The sequence below is a fragment of the Dunckerocampus dactyliophorus genome, chromosome 12 (genome assembly GCF_027744805.1).
Source record: "Dunckerocampus dactyliophorus isolate RoL2022-P2 chromosome 12, RoL_Ddac_1.1, whole genome shotgun sequence".
Lineage (NCBI taxonomy): Eukaryota > Metazoa > Chordata > Actinopteri > Syngnathiformes > Syngnathidae > Dunckerocampus > Dunckerocampus dactyliophorus.
Genome location: NC_072830.1, coordinates 29,960,759 through 29,981,009, shown reverse-complemented (window position 1 = coordinate 29,981,009; position 20,251 = coordinate 29,960,759). Strand labels below are relative to the sequence as shown.

The 20,251-nt window shown below is 43.0% G+C and overlaps 1 protein-coding gene across 9 annotated transcripts in view; it reads left to right on the top strand.

The window, feature by feature from the left end:
* LOC129191056 (neurobeachin-like) overlaps positions 1–20,251 on the top strand; it is a 249,397-nt gene that overhangs the window by 220,899 nt on the left and 8,247 nt on the right. For 7 of the 9 annotated variants that reach the window (XM_054794030.1, XM_054794029.1, XM_054794033.1 and 4 more), the window contains 7 exons: positions 7,787–7,876; positions 9,845–10,022; positions 14,248–14,319; positions 14,459–14,614; positions 16,036–16,206; positions 19,820–19,921; positions 20,033–20,229. In XM_054794030.1, coding sequence (XP_054650005.1) covers positions 7,787–7,876; positions 9,845–10,022; positions 14,248–14,319; positions 14,459–14,614; positions 16,036–16,206; positions 19,820–19,921; positions 20,033–20,229 — 966 coding nt within the window. Of the gene's footprint in view, positions 1–7,786; positions 7,877–9,844; positions 10,023–14,247; positions 14,320–14,458; positions 14,643–16,035; positions 19,724–19,819; positions 19,922–20,032; positions 20,230–20,251 lie in introns of those variants that run through there. The other 2 variants (XR_008573133.1, XM_054794031.1) reach the window with 2 other exon arrangements.

The following is a 20,251-nucleotide window of genomic DNA, read 5'->3' as shown; positions in this document are numbered from 1 at the left end:
ATCCTCTAAAAAGAGGCTGCATAATGTCATGGAGTAGCAATCTAAAGGTACTCTAGCGTGTGTGAGATGCCTGGTTGAGTTGCGAGAGGCGGCGCGTGCCAACGAGCCCAGTCAATGTGGCGCGAGGGCTGCAGCGTGGAAGGCAGTATTGGTTCATTCCGAGGTCGTGACAGATGATGAATCGCATAAAGGGCATCCGCCGCTACGCTTAGGGTGTTTTGGAAATGCCGGGAAATATCCGAGGTCGCCGTAGATTGTTTCCGGGCTGCGTCGTGTCAGGTGGGACGCCCTCTGACGCTGCACCCCCCTGGTGGCGGGAGCGATGACCACGGATAAAAACCACGGCAGCCGCCCCTCGGTTGTGATGAGGAGGAGGGTGGACAAATGATTCATCCGTGGGACTTTTATTCCTTGCATCAAGCCCGTCCCCTCCCGCCCGAGCTTGACAAAGACGTTGACGTCACATTGAAAGCGTGTCATCACTTGACCTTTTTGAGGGAGTCACACATTAAACGCCATCACGCCGCCGCATGAAGGAGCGCACGCTGTCATTTGCACGCCAGCGCCGCAGCTGTCGATCTGCAGACGTCCTGGGGGCGAATACCTCAGGATTCCAAGTTGAGGAAGAAAAAAAAAGTTGTCAAACAACAATTAGGTTGGTCTGTGGTCAGGTTGGGCAGATGCTGGTATCGATCCTTCCCAGCAAATACAGGCCGATACCGCCAGTGCCGACACGTTTTACTTGGCATCTTTCAAGGATTTTCTCATTTTGCCTTTCATTTGTTCATTTCATACTTTCATTTGTTCGTCATGATGATTTGATCACGTTACATTTCATGTGTTCATTTCATACTTTCATTTGTTCGTCATGATGATTTGATCACGTTACATTTCATGTGTTCATTTCATACTTTCATTTGTTCGTCATGATGATTTGATCACGTTACATTTCATGTGTTCATTTCATACTTTCATTTGTTCGTCATGATGATTTGATCACGTTACATTTCATGTGTTCATTTCATACTTTCATTTGTTCGTCATGATGATTTGATCACGTTACATTTCATGTGTTCATTTCATACTTTCATTTGTTCGTCATGATGATTTGATCACGTTACATTTCATGTGTTCATTTCATACTTTCATTTGTTCGTCATGATGATTTGATCACGTTACATTTCATGTGTTCATTTCATACTTTCATTTGTTCGTCATGATGATTTGATCACCTTACTTTTCATGTGTTCATTTCATACTTTCATTTGTTCGTCATGATGATTTGATCACGTTACATTTCATGTGTTCATTTCATACTTTCATTTGTTCGTCATGATGATTTGATCACGTTACATTTCATGTGTTCATTTCATACTTTCATTTGTTCGTCATGATGATTTGATCACGTTACATTTCATGTGTTCATTTCATACTTTCATTTGTTCGTCATGATGATTTGATCACGTTACATTTCATGTGTTCATTTCATACTTTCATTTGTTCGTCATGATGATTTGATCACGTTACATTTCATGTGTTCATTTCATACTTTCATTTGTTCGTCATGATGATTTGATCACGTTACATTTCATGTGTTCATTTCATACTTTCATTTGTTCGTCATGATGATTTGATCACGTTACATTTCATGTGTTCATTTCATACTTTCATTTGTTCGTCATGATGATTTGATCACGTTACATTTCATGTGTTCATTTCATACTTTCATTTGTTCGTCATGATGATTTGATCACCTTACTTTTCATGTGTTCATTTCATACTTTCATTTGTTCGTCATGATGATTTGATCACGTTACATTTCATGTGTTCATTTCATACTTTCATTTGTTCGTCATGATGATTTGATCACGTTACATTTCATGTGTTCATTTCATACTTTCATTTGTTCGTCATGATGATTTGATCACGTTACATTTCATGTGTTCATTTCATACTTTCATTTGTTCGTCATGATGATTTGATCACGTTACATTTCATGTGTTCATTTCATACTTTCATTTGTTCGTCATGATGATTTGATCACGTTACATTTCATGTGTTCATTTCATACTTTCATTTGTTCGTCATGATGATTTGATCACGTTACATTTCATGTGTTCATTTCATACTTTCATTTGTTCGTCATGATGATTTGATCACGTTACATTTCATGTGTTCATTTCATACTTTCATTTGTTCGTCATGATGATTTGATCACGTTACATTTCATGTGTTCATTTCATACTTTCATTTGTTCGTCATGATGATTTGATCACCTTACTTTTCATGTGTTCATTTCATACTTTCATTTGTTCGTCATGATGATTTGATCACGTTACATTTCATGTGTTCATTTCATACTTTCATTTGTTCGTCATGATGATTTGATCACGTTACATTTCATGTGTTCATTTCATACTTTCATTTGTTCGTCATGATGATTTGATCACGTTACATTTCATGTGTTCATTTCATACTTTCATTTGTTCGTCATGATGATTTGATCATACATTTGCTGCAACCAAAACAGTTCAAGTATCAACACACTGAAATATACGAAAACCCGAGGCGATTTTTCCCATCGGAAATTATTTCCAGTTTCCAGTCACCCAAAAAATGGGGCCGTCAAATGAGTCAATTAATCAGTTTTAAAATGAATTAATCATGATTAATCCCCATTAGCAACTACTGAAACATGCACGCAAAACTTCGATCAAAACGGAGTCATGTGAAAACCAGAGCGTGACTATTTCTAGATAGAACAACACAGAGCGATGTTGCAACAGCAAGCGAGTGCTACGATGAGTCCCTTGACCTTGTATGACCTAAAACACTTCAAAGCAAAAAGTATCATTCTATGAAACTACGGGATGCTTTGTTTTATTTGCTGGTGAACAGAAGAAGAAGATGTAACCATAGCAACGTAACAACGTGAACAAAACAACAAAATACACACAGACTACAACCGAAAAATATCAATCTCATCAAGCCGGCATCGTTCCAATACTGATACTGCTCTTGATATCAGTGTCATCAATATTTACATCCAGTTTGTGGCAAATTAAAAAAAAAAAAAAAAAGTGCCTTCCCTGCGAGTCTCTCAGGTGTCGTGACGCCGTGCGATCCCACGCTGCTTAGCGGGTCAACTCAAGGTCGCGTCCTCGTTCTGTCTGGCAGAGCTGCTGTCGTGCTGCTGCATCGCACGCGTGCGCTGGAGGATGCTGAGGCTGTGGAGGGTTTCAGGTTGAGTCCGTCACCCGTTTGGGCTGCAGGGATCACAGAGAAGGTCGCCTTTAAGGACCGTAAATGACGGCTGGAGCCGACAGCTCCTTGTTGTTGATTTTGGGCTGTTTTTGGTGATCACACGCAACACTTAGAGGAAATAATGCATCGCTTTTAAAGTCGACTTAAGTGACGTTTGGAAAGCTTCTGTAGTTGATCATTTTAAGGACTTACGTGAAAAAAACAAGAAACAATATTAACACGTATTTTATGGCTCAACACAACTTTGTGTCACTTTTTGACCAGAACATATTTACACGAGGCGCTGGTTGGCGCTCACGTTGTTGGCATCTCAGACCAACAACCCCCCGTTCCCCCCCATCGGAAATAAAATGATTCCTTTGCTGCCACGTAAAACCTTTTGTTCATTGAACTGTTGAAATGTGATGTTTCTGTTTCAGGCTGAAGTCGTTCTCAAAGACGGACGCATTGAAAGTGGGGAACGTGAATAGATGTTTTTACAGCTGTTTTTGGGAAGCTGCCATTTGTGGTCATCAGATACTTGAGTGTGAGGTTACCTGGCATTGGAGAAAAATAATGCATTCAAAAAAGAGAGTAATCTCATGGCCTACTACTACTACTACTACTACTACTACTACTACTACTACTAGTACTTCTACTACTACTACTAGTACTACTACTAATAGTAATAATAATAATCATAATAATAATAATTATAGCAATACCAGTACTCCTAGCAATGTACCATACAGAAATTATTTTTTGTTTTTTTAATAAAAAAAATCAGCAGCCTTATTAAACATACTAATCATTAACTGATTAAAAAACAAAACAAAATAAAAAATATCATGACTATCCATCCATCATCCATCCATCCATCCATCATCCACCCATCCATCCATCATCCACCCATCCATCATCCATCCATCCATCATCCACCCATCCATCCATCATCCACCCATCATCCACCCATCCATCCATCATCATCCACCCATCCATCCATCATCCATCCATCCATCCATTCATCATCCACCCATCCATCCATCATCATCCACCCATCCATCATCCATCCATTCATCATCCACCCATTCATCCATCATCCATCCATCCATCATCCAACCATCCATCCACCCATCCATCCATCATCCATCCATCATCCACCCATCCATCCATCATCCACCCATCCATCCATCCATCCATTCATCATCCACCCATCCATCGATCATCCACCCATCCATCCATCATCCATCCATCCATCATCCACCCATCCATCCATCCACCCATCCATCATCCACCCATCCATCCATCATCCACCCATCCATCATCCACCCATCCATCCATCCATCCATCATCCACCCATCCATCCATCCATTCATCATCCATCCATCCATCCATCATCCACCCATTCATCCATCCATCCATCCATCATCCACGCATTCATCCATCCATCCATCCATCATCCACCCATCCATCCATCCATCCATCCATCATCCACTCATCATCCATCCATCATCCACTCATCCATCATCCATCCATCTATCATCCACCCATTCATCATCCATCCATCATCCACCCATCCATCCATCATCCATCCATCCATCATCCACCCATCCATCCATCATCCATCCATCATCCACCCATCCATCCATCATCCATTCATCATCCACCCATCCATCATCCATCCATCCATCTATTTTCTATGCTGCTCATCCTCATTAGGGTAGCGGGGGTATGCTGGAGCCTATCCCAGCTGACTGGATGGTGTCCAGCCAATGGCAGGGCACATGGAGACAAACACACTCACATTCATACCTACGGACTATTTATAGTCGCCAGTGAAGCTAACACGCATGTTTTGGAATGTGGGAGGAAACGGGACTAAACCCACACAAGCACGGGCAGAACATGCCAACTCCACACAGAGATGCCCAGCAGAGCTTGAAAGCCAGGTCTTCCCATCTCCCGACTGTGTGACCAACATGCTAACCACTCGGCCCCATCGTTGCTTCTTTGTGTGTTTCTGGCTGCGGTAGTTCTAAAACAATGACTCGTTTCAAGTGGAAAAAAGCTGACACTTTGAAATGAGTGCGAATATTCAAGTGTTTAACATTCCAGGCGATGTTTTAAGTAACATTGGAATTCATTTTCAGTCGTTTTACACTGAAATAAAGTCAAAAATCCCCCCCCTTTGACAGACCAATGCACAGTACAAATGGTATGCTAGCCATTAGCTATTATGCTTTCAGCGACCTGAGATTCCCCCTGAGACTTCTATGGTTATCGTCATACATCAGCTTGTCTTGTTGAGCTTATTAGTCGCCTCCGGTAAGTCAGTGTCCTGGCATGCAACAACCCACAAGTGTGCACGTCGCCGTGCCAGATAGGAAGCAACCAGAGGGGAGCGGGAAGAGGTTGTTTTTTAGGAAGAGAGCGGGGAGGGGGGTGTCATTGCATGTTTGGCTTGCAGGTGGCCTGTCCTGATCCAGAGTCACCTCCAAACGTCCCGCTCTACATGCGCGGTCATGGCGTGTGCTGCCCAATGGCCGTGTGTGATTGTAAGCGGTGTGTACAGGTGCTGCAAAAAAACGTGTTGACGAACGCCCACGAGCTCTTCTGTGATGGTGGAAGTCACTTCAATCACGCCCACTGTGGAGCGGCACACTTCCTGTATACTCAAGAACACACTCAATGAAAGTTAGCGTGGAAAGCCTTTGAGTACAGCAGGGTCGTGTTGCCCTGCTCACTGCTGGTCATAGTAAGACTTGAAACCTTTTGTGCTGCCTTGCCAAACGTGGCTCCTCACTGATTCACGTGTGAAAGGTTAGAAACAACACAGGAGGCAGTCAAGCCCTGCCACTGGAGTCAGCTGGGATAGGCTCCAGCATAGGATGGGAGGCAGTCAAAGTGTTTTTAGTTCAGGTTTTGGGTTCCTGTTTGCCATTTCAACCATATTTCTTGAGACATTTTAGGTCTAAATGGAAGTTGTTCAACCTTCAAAATGTTCAATTTCCAGGTGTTAATGACATGTGGGTGCAAATGTGGATCAAAGTTTGTGATCGAGTGAATTCAACGTGAGACTTTATCTTATTATGTTACCCTTTTCCACACACTTGTATTTTCTCATCCATTTTCTATGCCGCTGATCCTCATGAGGGTCTCTGTGTTTTTATTGTAGTTAAATGCAATTTATAACCTTAAAATTCAACAAAAATAGTAAGCATTTTGCCAAGAAACTTAGTTGTAGCTGTAGTTGGACATATGTCCTGTGGGACAACACGTGTCCATCAATGCAATCAAACAAAAGTTATCCTCATTATTTTGTGTGCTTTGTTTCAAAGTGAGTTGGGTCAACTAAACTACTTTGGGATGCTTTCATTGGCAGCGATAACATGCTCCAGTTGGCCATGACTTCCATTTTTTGGTTTTAGATGACTCTGATTCCTCTGGAGGAAAAAGCAGCATTTTCAAGTGTTAGGATGGTCTTCCATCGATTCCATTCTTTCTTCCCATTTGTGGAGCAGCAAATGACGTTCTCCAGTACAGTGCTGTTCAACTGATGTTCTCGAGGGTGAAGTACCACAGTGTGTTCCCAACACTGGTTTTATGCAGACAGAGGAGGCAGTAAGCCTAACCCCAACCCCAACCCACAGCTTGGAACACCTGGAGGACGGAGTTGCACCGACTGTCAACGCTTGACCAACCTCCATTTCTGCACAACAGCTTTCAATTGTTGACCCATATTGTGATCCCTGAAACATTAATATAATATATAATATAATATAATATAGTATATATAGTAGTCTAATCCTAATCCCTAAAATTTGAACTACAGGAATGTTTTTATATTAGTTGTTTTTTTGATGAACTTGTTCTGCATGAGGTGGTCATCTGAAACCAGGGATTCTGGGCCCCACGGGAAAAAAAAATACATTTAGTAATGACTTACTTTGGGGCCCCTGTCTTGGAACTGTCCTAACTTCCCCCCCACCTCTACGCCGCCCCTGGACAATGTGGTAGTGCTCCATATTTTAGGACTAGTGATCCTTGGTGGGGGCCTCTTCTCATTTGGTGTTGCGTGTTTTCCTTGTCAGATCAGCGCTTCCTAGTAAACCAGCAACGTTCACCGAAATCACCTTGTGCACTTTTGCCTGCCTCTCTGCTGTATAGTGTGTGTGCGTGCGTGCGTGCGTGTGTGCGTGCGTGCGTGCGTGCGTGCGTGCATGCGTCCTGTCCTTTGTGTGCAGCACAATAGCATGAAAAAATGCTGCTGCACTGCTAGCTGGCGTGTCAGTCCAGGTTAGCGTTTGTGCAGCGTGGCCCCCGTGCGCCTGCAAATGGGAATGGTTAAGCCAAGCATGTTAATAGGAAAAGGCTTGTCTCTTCCATGCTAACACTTGGATGACTCTGTGGGGTGAGGATGGGGGGGATTGGGGGTGCACCCCCGAGAGTTAGGATTTGCTTGCATTGTCAAGTAACGCATTGACCCATCACTTTGACGCCCATCCACTGTGACAGCCGCCCCCTCTCTCTCTCTCCCCTGCAGGCCACGGAGGCTCAGATCCGCAGCTTTGGACAGACGCCATCTCAGTTGCTTATTGAGCCACATCCTCCACGCAGCTCCGCCATGCACCTGGTGAGAGCAGAGAGCATGCTGGGAGAGAAACAAGTCTGTATGATGTGTTTAAGTACGATATAAGTATGTTTGTTTGTGGGAGCGCATGCTTCAGTTCCGCTCATCATCGACCTGCGTGACATCATCACAGTGCGACACATGGGAAGCACTGTGCAGAAAGATAAAGACCCAACTTCTCCTTTCACTATTCTTCACCTTTACGTTGCTACGCCATCGAATGATCCTCATCATAAAACTGAAGCAGTGTGTTCATCGTAGTCAAAGATCCTCTATATCAGTGGTTCCCAAACCTTTTAGTTTTTACCCCATCAGACATTTGACCTGAAGCCATGTACCCCCCACTAAAAACATACACCTTTTTCATCTTGACTATCTTGATTAAAGCCTCATTTTCGGGGCGTCCCCACTCACAGTGACAGGTGTTCACCGCTTGAAGATGAAATCCTGAAGATTAAACACCCTTAATGCGCAACATAATCGTCAGACTTGCTTATTTTTTTCATAGGATGCACGCACAGCAATTACCAACTACGTGCAGTGTCTCCTTTCTGCTCCGTTCACTTGCGCCGTGAGGCGTTCAGGCGCACTCGTAATTGTGGGTGGCGCGCACTAATTGCTTTTCATTTTTATTCACGTCCCCACAGTTATAATCGGCGTACCCCACTTTGGGAAACTAGGCTCACTATGACAGGAGCGCTCTAGTGAGTTGAAGGACTTACTGCAAAAACGTTCCTCTATGTCAGTGGTCCACAACCTTTTTGGACCCACGGCCCGGCTCGTGTTCCCACAAACCTCCGCGGACCCGGGGGGGGGGGGGGTCGTAATGCAATGTAATTTATCTTGTTTACTACAAAGTGCATCCAGACCCACCATCCACCACTATAAGCTTGGAGTTTGAAGATGATAGCGCAGCTGCTTTATGTGTGTGCTAACAGGCAGTGTGCTAGCATGAATTACCTTGAAGCTGTGCACACAACAAATTTAACACGTTAGCACTCGATAACGTCATCAAAGCCACAGAGTATCAGCATTTGGGAGCAAACATTAAGTGAAACCCCCCCCATCACAATCCAGTATAGTGGACAATCTACGCCGAGTGGGAGAAGGCTAGCGCACGTACAATGGTGCGTTCAAGGACTGTCAAACAAAGTGGGACACTTGCAACAAACAACATTAACATGCAAAAACTTCCAACTATATTATTTTTTTAAATAAAATAATGGCCCATATTTCCAAAATTGACATGCATTTACCTAAAATAGTATTTAGTTATTTACAAAAGGTTTTTTTTGTGTGTGTATTTTTTTATCATTGCACCTGAAAGGTTTCCTCCGCCCAGTTCGGCCCCGGCCCGGTGGTTGGGGACCCCTCCTCTATATGACAGGAATGCTCTGCTGTTTTTCAGTACTTACTGCAAAAACACTGGTCAAAGATCATCTATATAACAGGAGCGCCTTTCTATTTAAAAGAAAAAAAATGCTAAATGTTTTTTTCATGCATGACGTCATATAAGACCTGAAGTCCATTAACATCAAAGGATTAACTCGTTTGTGAGTTTCGCTTTGCCTTTTTCCACTTTTAATTAGTGGTGAACTTCTTTTTACGCTTTTGTGACATGTCATTTTCAGGAGTGCATGTGCAGTAAGTAAGGTTTATTTTGAACAGGCTGGAATACGTCACATGGTACAAAAGGAAATGATAGAAATCCAACTGACAAAAATTCATTTTATGGCGACTAATAATGAAATAATTATAAATTGATTATTTAGCGCTCGCGCTCAACAAACTTCACTGATGCATAGGGTGCTTTGTTTGGGCACTTGATATCAGAACGATACGGTCCAGGACGAACGGACTGGTTGTTACGTGCAACACCTTACCAAAACCCAAACAGTGTAGAAAAACGGAGGTTTGACTGCGGTTTGTGTTTCTGTGATTTCCGATGAGAGGTGTGTTCTTCCCCCACAGAGTCCGCTGATGTTCAAGGAGCAGATGCAGCAGGACGTCATCATGGTGCTGAAGTTTCCCTCCAACTCTCCGGTGACGCACGTGGCCGCCAACACGCTGCCTCATCTCACCGTGCCGGCCGTGGTCACCGTCACGTGCAGCCGCCTCTTCGCCGTCAACCGCTGGCACAACACGGTCGGTGAGTTGGCGCTCCGTCACGCACACCACATAAAAACTGGCCTAAACGGGCCTGGCCGGCACCTTCCCCCCCAGGTGAGTGTTTCCACATGTTACATCAGCGCCATGAGAGCGGGAGGCCGCCACCTTCGGGGTCAGGGGGCCAAAGCAGTGCTTGCTGGGAAATTAGGCCGCGGCTCCGCCACATTGTGCTCACACTTGCCGGCTGTCAGTGGAGGACTCGGCAGAAAGATTCTCCTGCTGTTAATGAAGCCAGCTGTAGACCACTGGCCGCCATGTTGGACGGACAGGAAGTGTGGTTTGGCTTTGCACAATAATGACCCCAAAAAATGTCATTCATTTTAATTGGTGCTGCTTTTGCCTGGAAGTGAATGTCTTCACTGGGGGGGTCGACTAGAAAGTTGTGTTGAGTGTCTGTTCAAGGAAGGTCGCTCATAGCAAAGCAGCTCCATCACCATGGTAACTTGGGCTGGCCGTGACCACGTGACGTCCAGACTTTCAGCTTAAAACGGGCTATGAAAGCCACTGTTTAACTAATTTGTCCCCATTTATTGAGAACCCAGTGGACTTGGGAGCAAGAATAATTCGCGCAGCACTACGACGGGAGCGGCTTGTTCGTGTTGGCGCTGATCCGCTACCATTCCCTGATGAAATGATCCATCTCTGAGCGAGAGAGATTTTTCAGCCGAGGGAATATGCGACATATGCTCACTTTTTGAGCTGAGCGTCAGGACTAAAATGCAGTTTGAAATGTTAGTTGGGCCAACGTTAGCAGATGTAAGTCCTTGTGTGAGCACTCGGCCTGTTGGTCTTTTTAATATCACAGTATTATGCTTGGTCTTTTAATATCACAGTGTCATATATACAGTAGGAAGAAGCACCCTGAGGCACCTTTCAATAAAACACTTTTTTATGTTAACAAGGAAAAGTCGCCACAAAACACGTCAACACTGCCACCTGGTGGTCATCACCGTGTACAGCATGTCCGATGCAAGTCATCGTCCACCTCGGACTTACTGGTCAGAGATTCTGGGCCACTTTGATATGGCCCCCAATAGACGGGTGAGTGTTTTACGTCTGGGGCAGCGTGAGGCACTAGCTGTCTTTCTTGTAGGGATGTCCGACATTGGCTTTTTTGCCAGTTACCGATATGCCGATATTGTCCAACTCCCAAGTTTTGATTCCGATATCAACCAATACCGATACGTGTAACATCACATATCTCCTGTCGTGGAAGGACTGGACTGGACTCCTTATTATGTTGTATTATTATTATTCATTATGTATTATTGCACTACAAATTTGACATCTGTTCCCTATTTATTTATGATTTATTCTTATGTATTCTTCCTATTATTCTTATATTATTCTACCTATCTAAACACATATCTGTCGTGAAGCTCAAGGATACAGCATCGGCAATCAGCTTTTTTAAACACTGTACAGCTCGCGTAAACAAACATCTGAGAAACACTTGTGATTGGTCACGGCAAAGCGTGGCCGAGGCGGCTAGCCTGCCGCTATTTCCGCGTTTTGTTACGTTCCCGCTACCCTCCTCACCATTAGCGGTGTTTTGACAACCCATCACGTCGTGGCACCCCCAACACGGTTCAGCAAAGCATCGGCCCAAGTGCAGGCATGTGCTGCGTGTGGACTTTGTGTCGATCGGGCTCGCTGCCGCTGCAGCTGCAAGCACTTTGCATAGGAACGCCCACGAATGTTGCTCCGACTGGACGTTCCAGATGTCCGCCATCTCCTGGTGTGAAGTATTAACTACACGAGGCAGCAAATTCAGCAATGTTTTGCGACTTTGGCGCTTAAAGGGCTGTATCTGCTTTCATTGTAGGGAAACAAAACAATACCAATATCAACCGATATTACAATATCGGGCCGATAATATCGATGGGCCGATATCGTCAGTAGGGGTGTCCAAAGTGCAGTCCGGGGGCCATTTTTAGCCCGCGGCTGTGATTTGATTGGGCCGCAGCACAGTCTAAAAACATAATTTAACAGGGAAACTTGATAAAAAACAGCAGCAAATATGGGAAAATCAATCAAAAGTGAAAATATGAAGAGATGAGTAAAGTTAGCAGGGAAAAAGCCATCATTTCACAAGAATAAAGTCATAGTAGGAGGAAGAAAAAGGTTTTATTGTCAAAAACAACAAATAAAGTTGTAATTTTTGGAAACTTAGGTTGAGGTAAATGTATAACATGGGAATAAAGTCCAAATATTAAGAGAAGAAAATATACAAGAAGAAAGTTCAAGTATTTTTAAAAATCAACAGCAGAAATTTTACCAGAGTAAAGTCAAAATATTAAGAGAAAAAAAATAGTTTTCTAATGAGAAAAAAGTTGCAATTTTAATAATACACTTGTAAAATGAGGAAATATATGATTTTAGTGACAATGTTGAAATAAAGAAAAAATACATAGTTTTAAAAGATAAAAACTATTCTGGGAATAAAGTTATAATTAGAAGAAGAAAACTTACAAGAGAAAAGCTGAAATGAAATAGTTGGACATTTTAAAAAACACTAGAAATGGAAAAAACAGCTGTAATTTTACAGGAATAAAGTCAAAATATTAAGAAAAAAAGTCATAATCGAATGAAGAACAAAAGTCGCAATTTTCCAAGAATAAACTGGTGTTATTCTGGTAAAAAGGTCATTTTGAGCAGCATTTCCCCCACATTACAGATACTGTATTACGCAGGTGAAAGCAGCTTCTTAGCATATCTCTGTGTGTCGAGGAAAAGGCTTCTTGAGACGTCATCTGGACTTCTGTGAAGAAGGTGTCGGACGTTTCGCTCCTCATCCGAAGAGCTTCGTCAGCGAACTAATAAGTGCTGGTAGCCTAGGCCTTAAATACAGTAAGAGTGGGCGGAATTGGTGTGCCAACACCCTCCTCCTATTGGTTCCTTACACTAAGCCTGGGCAACACAAAATTCCTACCTATTTCAAACCAGTAAATACCCTGAGACAAAAACTAGTGCATCCTAAAGACAAGGCTCCAAACCAGAAACAGAGCAATGTGGTCTATTCCATCCACTGTAAAGATGAGGAATGCAAAGAGCACTACATTGGGGAAACTAAGCAAATGCTCCAAAAAAGGCTTTATCAACATCGCAGGGACAATTCTAGTGGTCCTCAATCAGCAGTACATCTACACCTTAAAGCAACCAATCACTCTTTTCAGGACAGCGAGGTAAAGATTTTGGCCAAAGAAAACAGATGGTTTGAAAGAGGAGTAAAGGAAGCTATTTTTGTCAAACAACAGAACCCATCATTGAATCGGAATGGTGGTTTGAGGTTTAATTTGGACCCTGTGTTCAGCAGGTTACTGAGACCAAAACCCACAGCTCTTAGTCTTGCAAATGAGGTGGAGCCAGGGCAGAACCAGAACAATAGATGCTAACGAGCCAGTATCAGAGTCGTTCATACCCAACTACAGGGAGCTACACTTCCCTTTGTTCGGAGGTGCTAATGGGAGGAGAGGATTAGACCACAACTCCGCCCAGGCTTAGTGTAAGGAACCAATAGGAGGAGGGTGTTGGCACACCAATTCCGCCCACTCTTACTGTATTTAAGGCCTAGGCTACCAGCACTTATTAGTTCGCTGACGAAGCTCTTCGGATGAGGAGCGAAACGTCCGACACCTTCTTCACAGAAGTACAGATGACGTCTCAAGAAGCCTTTCCCTCGTTGGACAACTCCTGTACGACTGAGAGCCTACACAGACGTATCTCTGTGTGTTTACTGAAATATCAAAGTGGTCCGTGCGTGCTTTCATTTTTCAGTGTGTGGTCCTCGCTGGAAACACCCCCACTCTACAGCCTGCACACCCTCAGCCTCGCTTTCAATAAAACACACACAGGTTCTATTAAAGAGATGAGTAAAATGTGTTCTTGGATGGTATATTTCTGGTGTTGTTTTATTTAGGTTCAAACGTGACACACTGCACTAATAACACCCCGGCAATGTTACTCTCACATATTATGTTTATTGTGTTTTATTTTACACAAATCAATCCAATTCAAATAAACCAGTTCATACTTTATGAAATGATTTAAAGCGCGCGTCCACTCGCTGTCCTTTTAGGGCTGCCGTTGTAGAAGATGAATATGCAAATCAGAGAGCAGAAACACATACGTCCATAACCTGCAAGGCTTTATGACCATATTTTGTTGCTAAATTGGACTTGCGGTGCTGTGTTGTGTTGTTTCAGGTCTGAGAGGAGCACCAGGCTACTCTCTGGAGCAGGCGCATCATCTCCCCATAGAGATGGACCCCCTGGTTGGTGAGCGAGCCTCATTACTCCATTAACGTTCTCTCTGCAGACTCACCGTCTTCATAAACGGATCCATTTCTTGTAGACTTCTGCTGTTGACACCTGTCCTCCTGCGTGTCTGCTTCTTCTTCTTTATTCTCGCCGCCAGCAAACAGCGCTGCGAGCAACAAGCGTCAGATCACAGACTTAGTGGACCAGAGCATCCAGATCAGCACCCAGTGCTTCGTGGTGACAGCTGACAACCGTTACATCCTGGTGTGCGGATTCTGGGACAAGAGCTTCCGTGTGTACTCCTCGGAGACAGGTGGGGGTTCCGGCGTAAAAACGCCAAGGTGTGTGCGCTCATCCGTGGAGGACTGAGAGCTCAGGCGTTCTTACAACACAGCATGACTATGTTGGAACACAATGGAATGGTTAAGATGATACTGCTGTTTGCATTACAGTGGAACCTCCCAAGACCCAAAAAATCTCTTCTGGCATGTCTTCCGCACAGGGACTAAATAAAAATAGTCTGGTCCAGGGTCAAACAGTCACATTTTAACATTCTTATCTGTCTTACAAGTGTAAAAAGAAGTGTTAAAAGATGATAAGACACACTGAATGATGATGTGGTATTTGTCCCTCGAGTGCGAAAAGAAGTTAAGTACCGTAAAAGATGAAAACAAGAAGTCCATTTTAACTCATTCAAGACAACCGCTTCAGTGGCGGCCATTTTAGATGATTTTGACTGGTTTTTCAAGGCACACAGAATATTGTGTTCTATGGCTATAAACACGGAACCTACCAAAAGAAAGATCAGAGTCTAGTCTTTCATCAGAAAAATAAAGTGTGTTTCTACCTTTTTGCGTTCGGTAGTAAGCAGCAGTAGAACGTAGGTAAGTTTCAGCAAATATCCGTTCCCAACTAGAAAAGGGAGAAAAGCAGCTTTTTGTGAAAAGATACATTTCAAGCATAACTTTCATAACTTTTTTTTATTTTGCTTTTGTGACAGCTCAAATATCTAAACAACTATACAACAACATGAACACAAAAAGGGTTGTTTTACATCAAAATAACAATGTACAAGTATAACACCATGAACTATTTACAGTTTCACATTTGGAACTAAACAGTGTGTGTGTGCATGCGTTAAATTCCCCTACAATTGGTAACCTGCACACTACACTCCTCCATGCTCTTCCACTTCTCCTTGCTGTCGAGTGTGTTTTTACCTGCAAAAGATCCGTGCCGAGCTCTTTTCAAATGCACTTCTGCCACCTTGTGGCGGTTTTTATGGCTTAAAACTGCTTTAATAGTGACATCTTTTACTGTGCGGTTGCATCATCACCTCTTTTTGTAATGTAAAAGACGTATAATAAATCTGTCTTTGCGATCGGGCGTTGGGGTTTACAGAAACGTCTAAATGTGTCTTTGGTATCGAATGAGTGCATTTAGATGACAAGTGTGATGCATTTGCTTACTTCACTCATGGATGCAGCTTTTTTTTTTACATTCTTAATTTACGTTGAGTGTAAGAGAAGGAGTCTTCATGCTTTGAAGCGAGTCTACTTACTTCCACTTCATTTCCTACAACAACAAAAAAGCCAAAGAAAAAGTGCCCACACCCTATCTTGAATGCATTACAGGTGATGCCAATGCAAGCGGTAATATTAGTAGTGTTGGTGTGCATTCAGGGTCCTTCACTGTCCACCGTTGTTAGTCACGTGTGCTTATTGTCCCATCCAGGAAAGCTGACCCAGATTGTGTTCGGCCACTGGGATGTGGTGACGTGTCTGGCCAGGTCCGAGTCATACATCGGGGGGGACTGCTACATCGTGTCCGGCTCCAGAGACGCCACTCTTCTTCTGTGGTACTGGAGCGGCAGGCATCACATCATTGGAGACAACCCCGTCAACAGTCAGTAACGCACTCTTTCCCCTCGACCCTTAAAAGTATGCATGGATCATGCATAATGATCCGGTCTTCATGTTGCGTTGCGTTTTCTCCCATAACCTTTGAAGTCATCTTAGTCGTGAGCGTTTCCATAATTAACGCCGTCAAATCTCGGACATCTCATTAAGAATTTCGGCTCGGCTGCTTCCAATTAGTGCTCCTGTTCCTTGTCGGAGGGGGGGAAAAAAAGAATTCCCTTGACGTCCACGCTGCGTACAAAGCGTCCTCATCGCACACACAAAGGGAAAAGAAGATAGGAATATCTCCTTCAGATACTTTGGCCACTCCGGAGACACCAGATACTGCATGATTTCCATGCAGTATCTGGTGTCTGGACACCACTAACACCTGGAATGATTGGACTTTTCTTTTTAATCATAATAATGACAGAGCTCTTTATGTCGTTGTTGTCATCGTCATCTCATCATAATATTCTTTGCTGATTGGCTTGGAGAAATCACATGGTTGTGCTGGCAAGTTAAGATGATTTGATTTGATTTGATGATCATTTTAATACAGTTGAAGCCACCTTATATTTAATTGTAATTGTTGCATTATTACTATTATATCATAATAATAGTACACATTTGATATATTATGATTATATTCTTTGCTGATTGGCTGGTATGAATCACATGGTTCTAGTGCCTTTTCAAGTCAAGTAAATGTTATCAAATATGGTTCCTTGACCTTTAAAGAGGCACCACACAAAGTGGACACTTCAATAGGTACACTTGCAGACATTTGAATGAGCATAAAGTGGTGTTATTTTAACATTGTGTTAATTATTGTAGGTATGCAGTGGTCCCTCATTGTATCGCGGTTTTTCAAAAATTAATTAGTGAATAATTGATCGCTGTTTCAGTCAATAGACACGACAGTGAAAAAGAAGTTCCCCCATTCTGTGTGAAAGTGGTACATTTCTGGCTTCTTACGTTGTCCTTCTTCCTTAAGTTTACAATAAATAAATTGGAGGCTAACTAGTTAGCTCGGTAAGCGGTGGTAGTGTCTTGTGTCCCTGCATGCTGTAGCCTGCACATAAGAGTTGTGCAATGTGGTGTAAACAAAGATAGCGACAGTGCAGTAGTGTCCATTTCTTTACATATTGAGGATGGATGACAGGCTGACGGTGGTGTGAAAAAGGGTTTGCCCCCTTCCTGATTTCTTTTTTTTTTGTCACACTTAAATGTTTCAGATCATCAAACAAATAAAAATAGTAGTCAATGACAACACAACCGAACACAAAATGCAGTTTTTAAAGGAAACATTTTATTATAAAAAACCAGAGACTTGCTTTGATAAATTGAAGCATGAATTCTGCTGTTGGTGACCTCAAGCTGAAACCAACTTGCTCTGCAGCAGGACAATGATCCAAAACACACCAGCACCTCTGAATGGCTGAAGAAAACCAAAATGACTTTAGGAAAGACTTTGGAGTGGCCTAGTCCAAGTCCTGACCTGAATCCTACTGAGATGCTGTGGCATGACCTTAAAAAGGCGCTTCATGCTGGAAAAGCCTCCAATGTGGTTGAATGACAACAATCCTGCAAAGATGAGTGGGCCAAAATTCCTCCACAGCGCTGAAAGAGACTCATTGCAAGTTATCACAAACGCTTGATTGCAGTTGTGAGCAGTTATTAGGTTTAGGAGCAATTACTTTTTCACACAGGGCCATGCAGGTTTTTTCCCTTAATAATAAATAGTTTCATTTCAAAACTACATTTTGTGTTCAGTTGTGTTATCATTGACTAATATTTACATTTGTTTGATGACCTGAAACGTTTAAGTGTGACAAACGTGCAAAAAAAAAAAAGAAATCAGGAATGGAGCAAACACTTTTTCACACCACTGCATATTAGGTAGTACAAGTGTAAAGGTGACTTAGGGGTGTTATTTCATGTCTAAAGGGGTCTAGTCATGGTAAAAACATATTTACAATGACATAAACAGGTTTTCTATGCTCTAACTACAAAAATATTCAATTTATCAATATTGAATCCTACTTTGCAGGAATTCAGTTTTCAAGCGAGGTCTGGAACCCATTAACCGCGATAAACGAGGGATGACTATAATGTTTGTTATTGCAGGTATGAAGTTGGTTATTGTAAGTATAATTGAATAATCCGCAGCTGCAACTGTTTAATATTTTCTGGATTTAAATACAGTAGCTAAATAACGTAAATATTAAGAGGGAGCTGTCAGCATGATGCACCACTGCAAACTGCAACCACAGTAGTGAACATACAGTATGTAAACATACTATGTGACAATGTCAGTCCAAGCAATAAAGCACACTAGAGTGTGGATGTGTCCCGTATTGCACATCAGATCCATATGGACTTCCATTGCTTCCTAAAAGGTGTAAGAGTGTAGCAAAAGATGGCTTTCCACGTCTTCCACCTGCAATCATTAAAAAAGTGTCCCATTCAACCGCACCCCCTCCTCATCCCATCACAAGACGTTGACTCATCCGTGTCCCAAGGGTGGATGCGACACGACGCGGAGAGATTGAATCTTTTGTGGGGAAGGTGAGCGGCTTCCAGTTTCCTATTCTTTACCTCCCCAGAGGCTTTGGCTGACACTTGTCCTCGTCAAACCCCACCCCCGACCAAAACCACCCACAACTATCGGCACCAGCATCATCGGAGCAGGTGCTGTGGGGACTGACAGGTCCAGGTCCTGGCTGGTCTCAGTGGGGGGGGGGGGATTTTGGAAATGTATTTTATTCATTTATTAACTTGAGATACGTAGTACTTCTATAGTTTTAAATGTTACATTTTTAAAACATTAATGTCATAAAATCTGAAAAAAAATTGAATGATTGAATTTAAAAAAGAATAAATTCTTATATACAACATTACTTACATTCATTTCCTTATTTGAATGAATAAACTTTACAGAGCTCCAGCAGAGCCAGTATGTCCAACACGAGGGGGAGGGCGATGTCTATTACAATGTGATTGTGCCATAAGTCTTATCTAAATGAGCAAAATTGTATTCTGAAGGACCATAAACAGAAGTAGTTGTCTCTAAAATTCAAAAATATGTAATAAAAATAACATAATATAATATGTAATAAAGATTGTATGTTATTATAATTTAACATGCAATTTAATTGAAATGTGAAAATTTGATAAAGAAAGCATTTTATCTACATAATGAATGAATTCAGTTTTCCAAATGAAATGGAGCTGCAGCAGCGTGATGGCCGCATTTGTTTTGGGTCGGGTAGCTGCCTGCCCTTGCTAACCTCTCACCAACCATCCCCTGTGGCTGTCATCAATCATGTGACACATGGCATAGAGGCGAGCGGCTTGGCGGCCGTCATCGAGCCACCGCCGCATTTACATGACAAGCCGAGCCCACCTCCCATGTGAGCAGATGTGCATCACCCGATTAACTTATTTTTACACTTGCAACATGTTCCGAATGTTAAAATCGGCCTTAAAGTTTTACAGATGGTGACAGTCTGATCCGGGAATGGATGATTTCCTACAGCCACTAGGGGGCACATTTGCTTGGCGGCTTGCTGTAATTGGCTGTGATGTATTAGTACAATTTGTCTTTCATCTTCTAGCTGATTACCCGGCGCCACGAGCAGTCCTCACAGGTCACGACCAGGAAGTGGCGTGTGTTGCGGTCTGTGCAGAGCTGGGTCTGGTCATCAGCGGGGCCAAAGGTCAGAAGATGTTCCCCCGCTCCGCCGTTTACCCTCCCCTCTCTACATGCCCTTACCATATAGCAAAAGCTAAGTGTTTATGCTTAGGTTACATGTATGTGTTGCTATCAGATGGTCCATGTCTCATCCACACCATCACGGGGGACCTCCTTCGAGCTCTGGAGGCTCCCGAGCACTTCCGATGCCCCCGCCTCATCTCAGTGTCCAGTGAGGGTCACTGCATCATCTACTACGAGAAGGGACACTTCTGCAACTTCAGCATAAACGGCAAACTGCTGGCCCACATGGAAGTCAGTGACAGCACCAGGGTGAGCTGCCACCAGGGGCCAC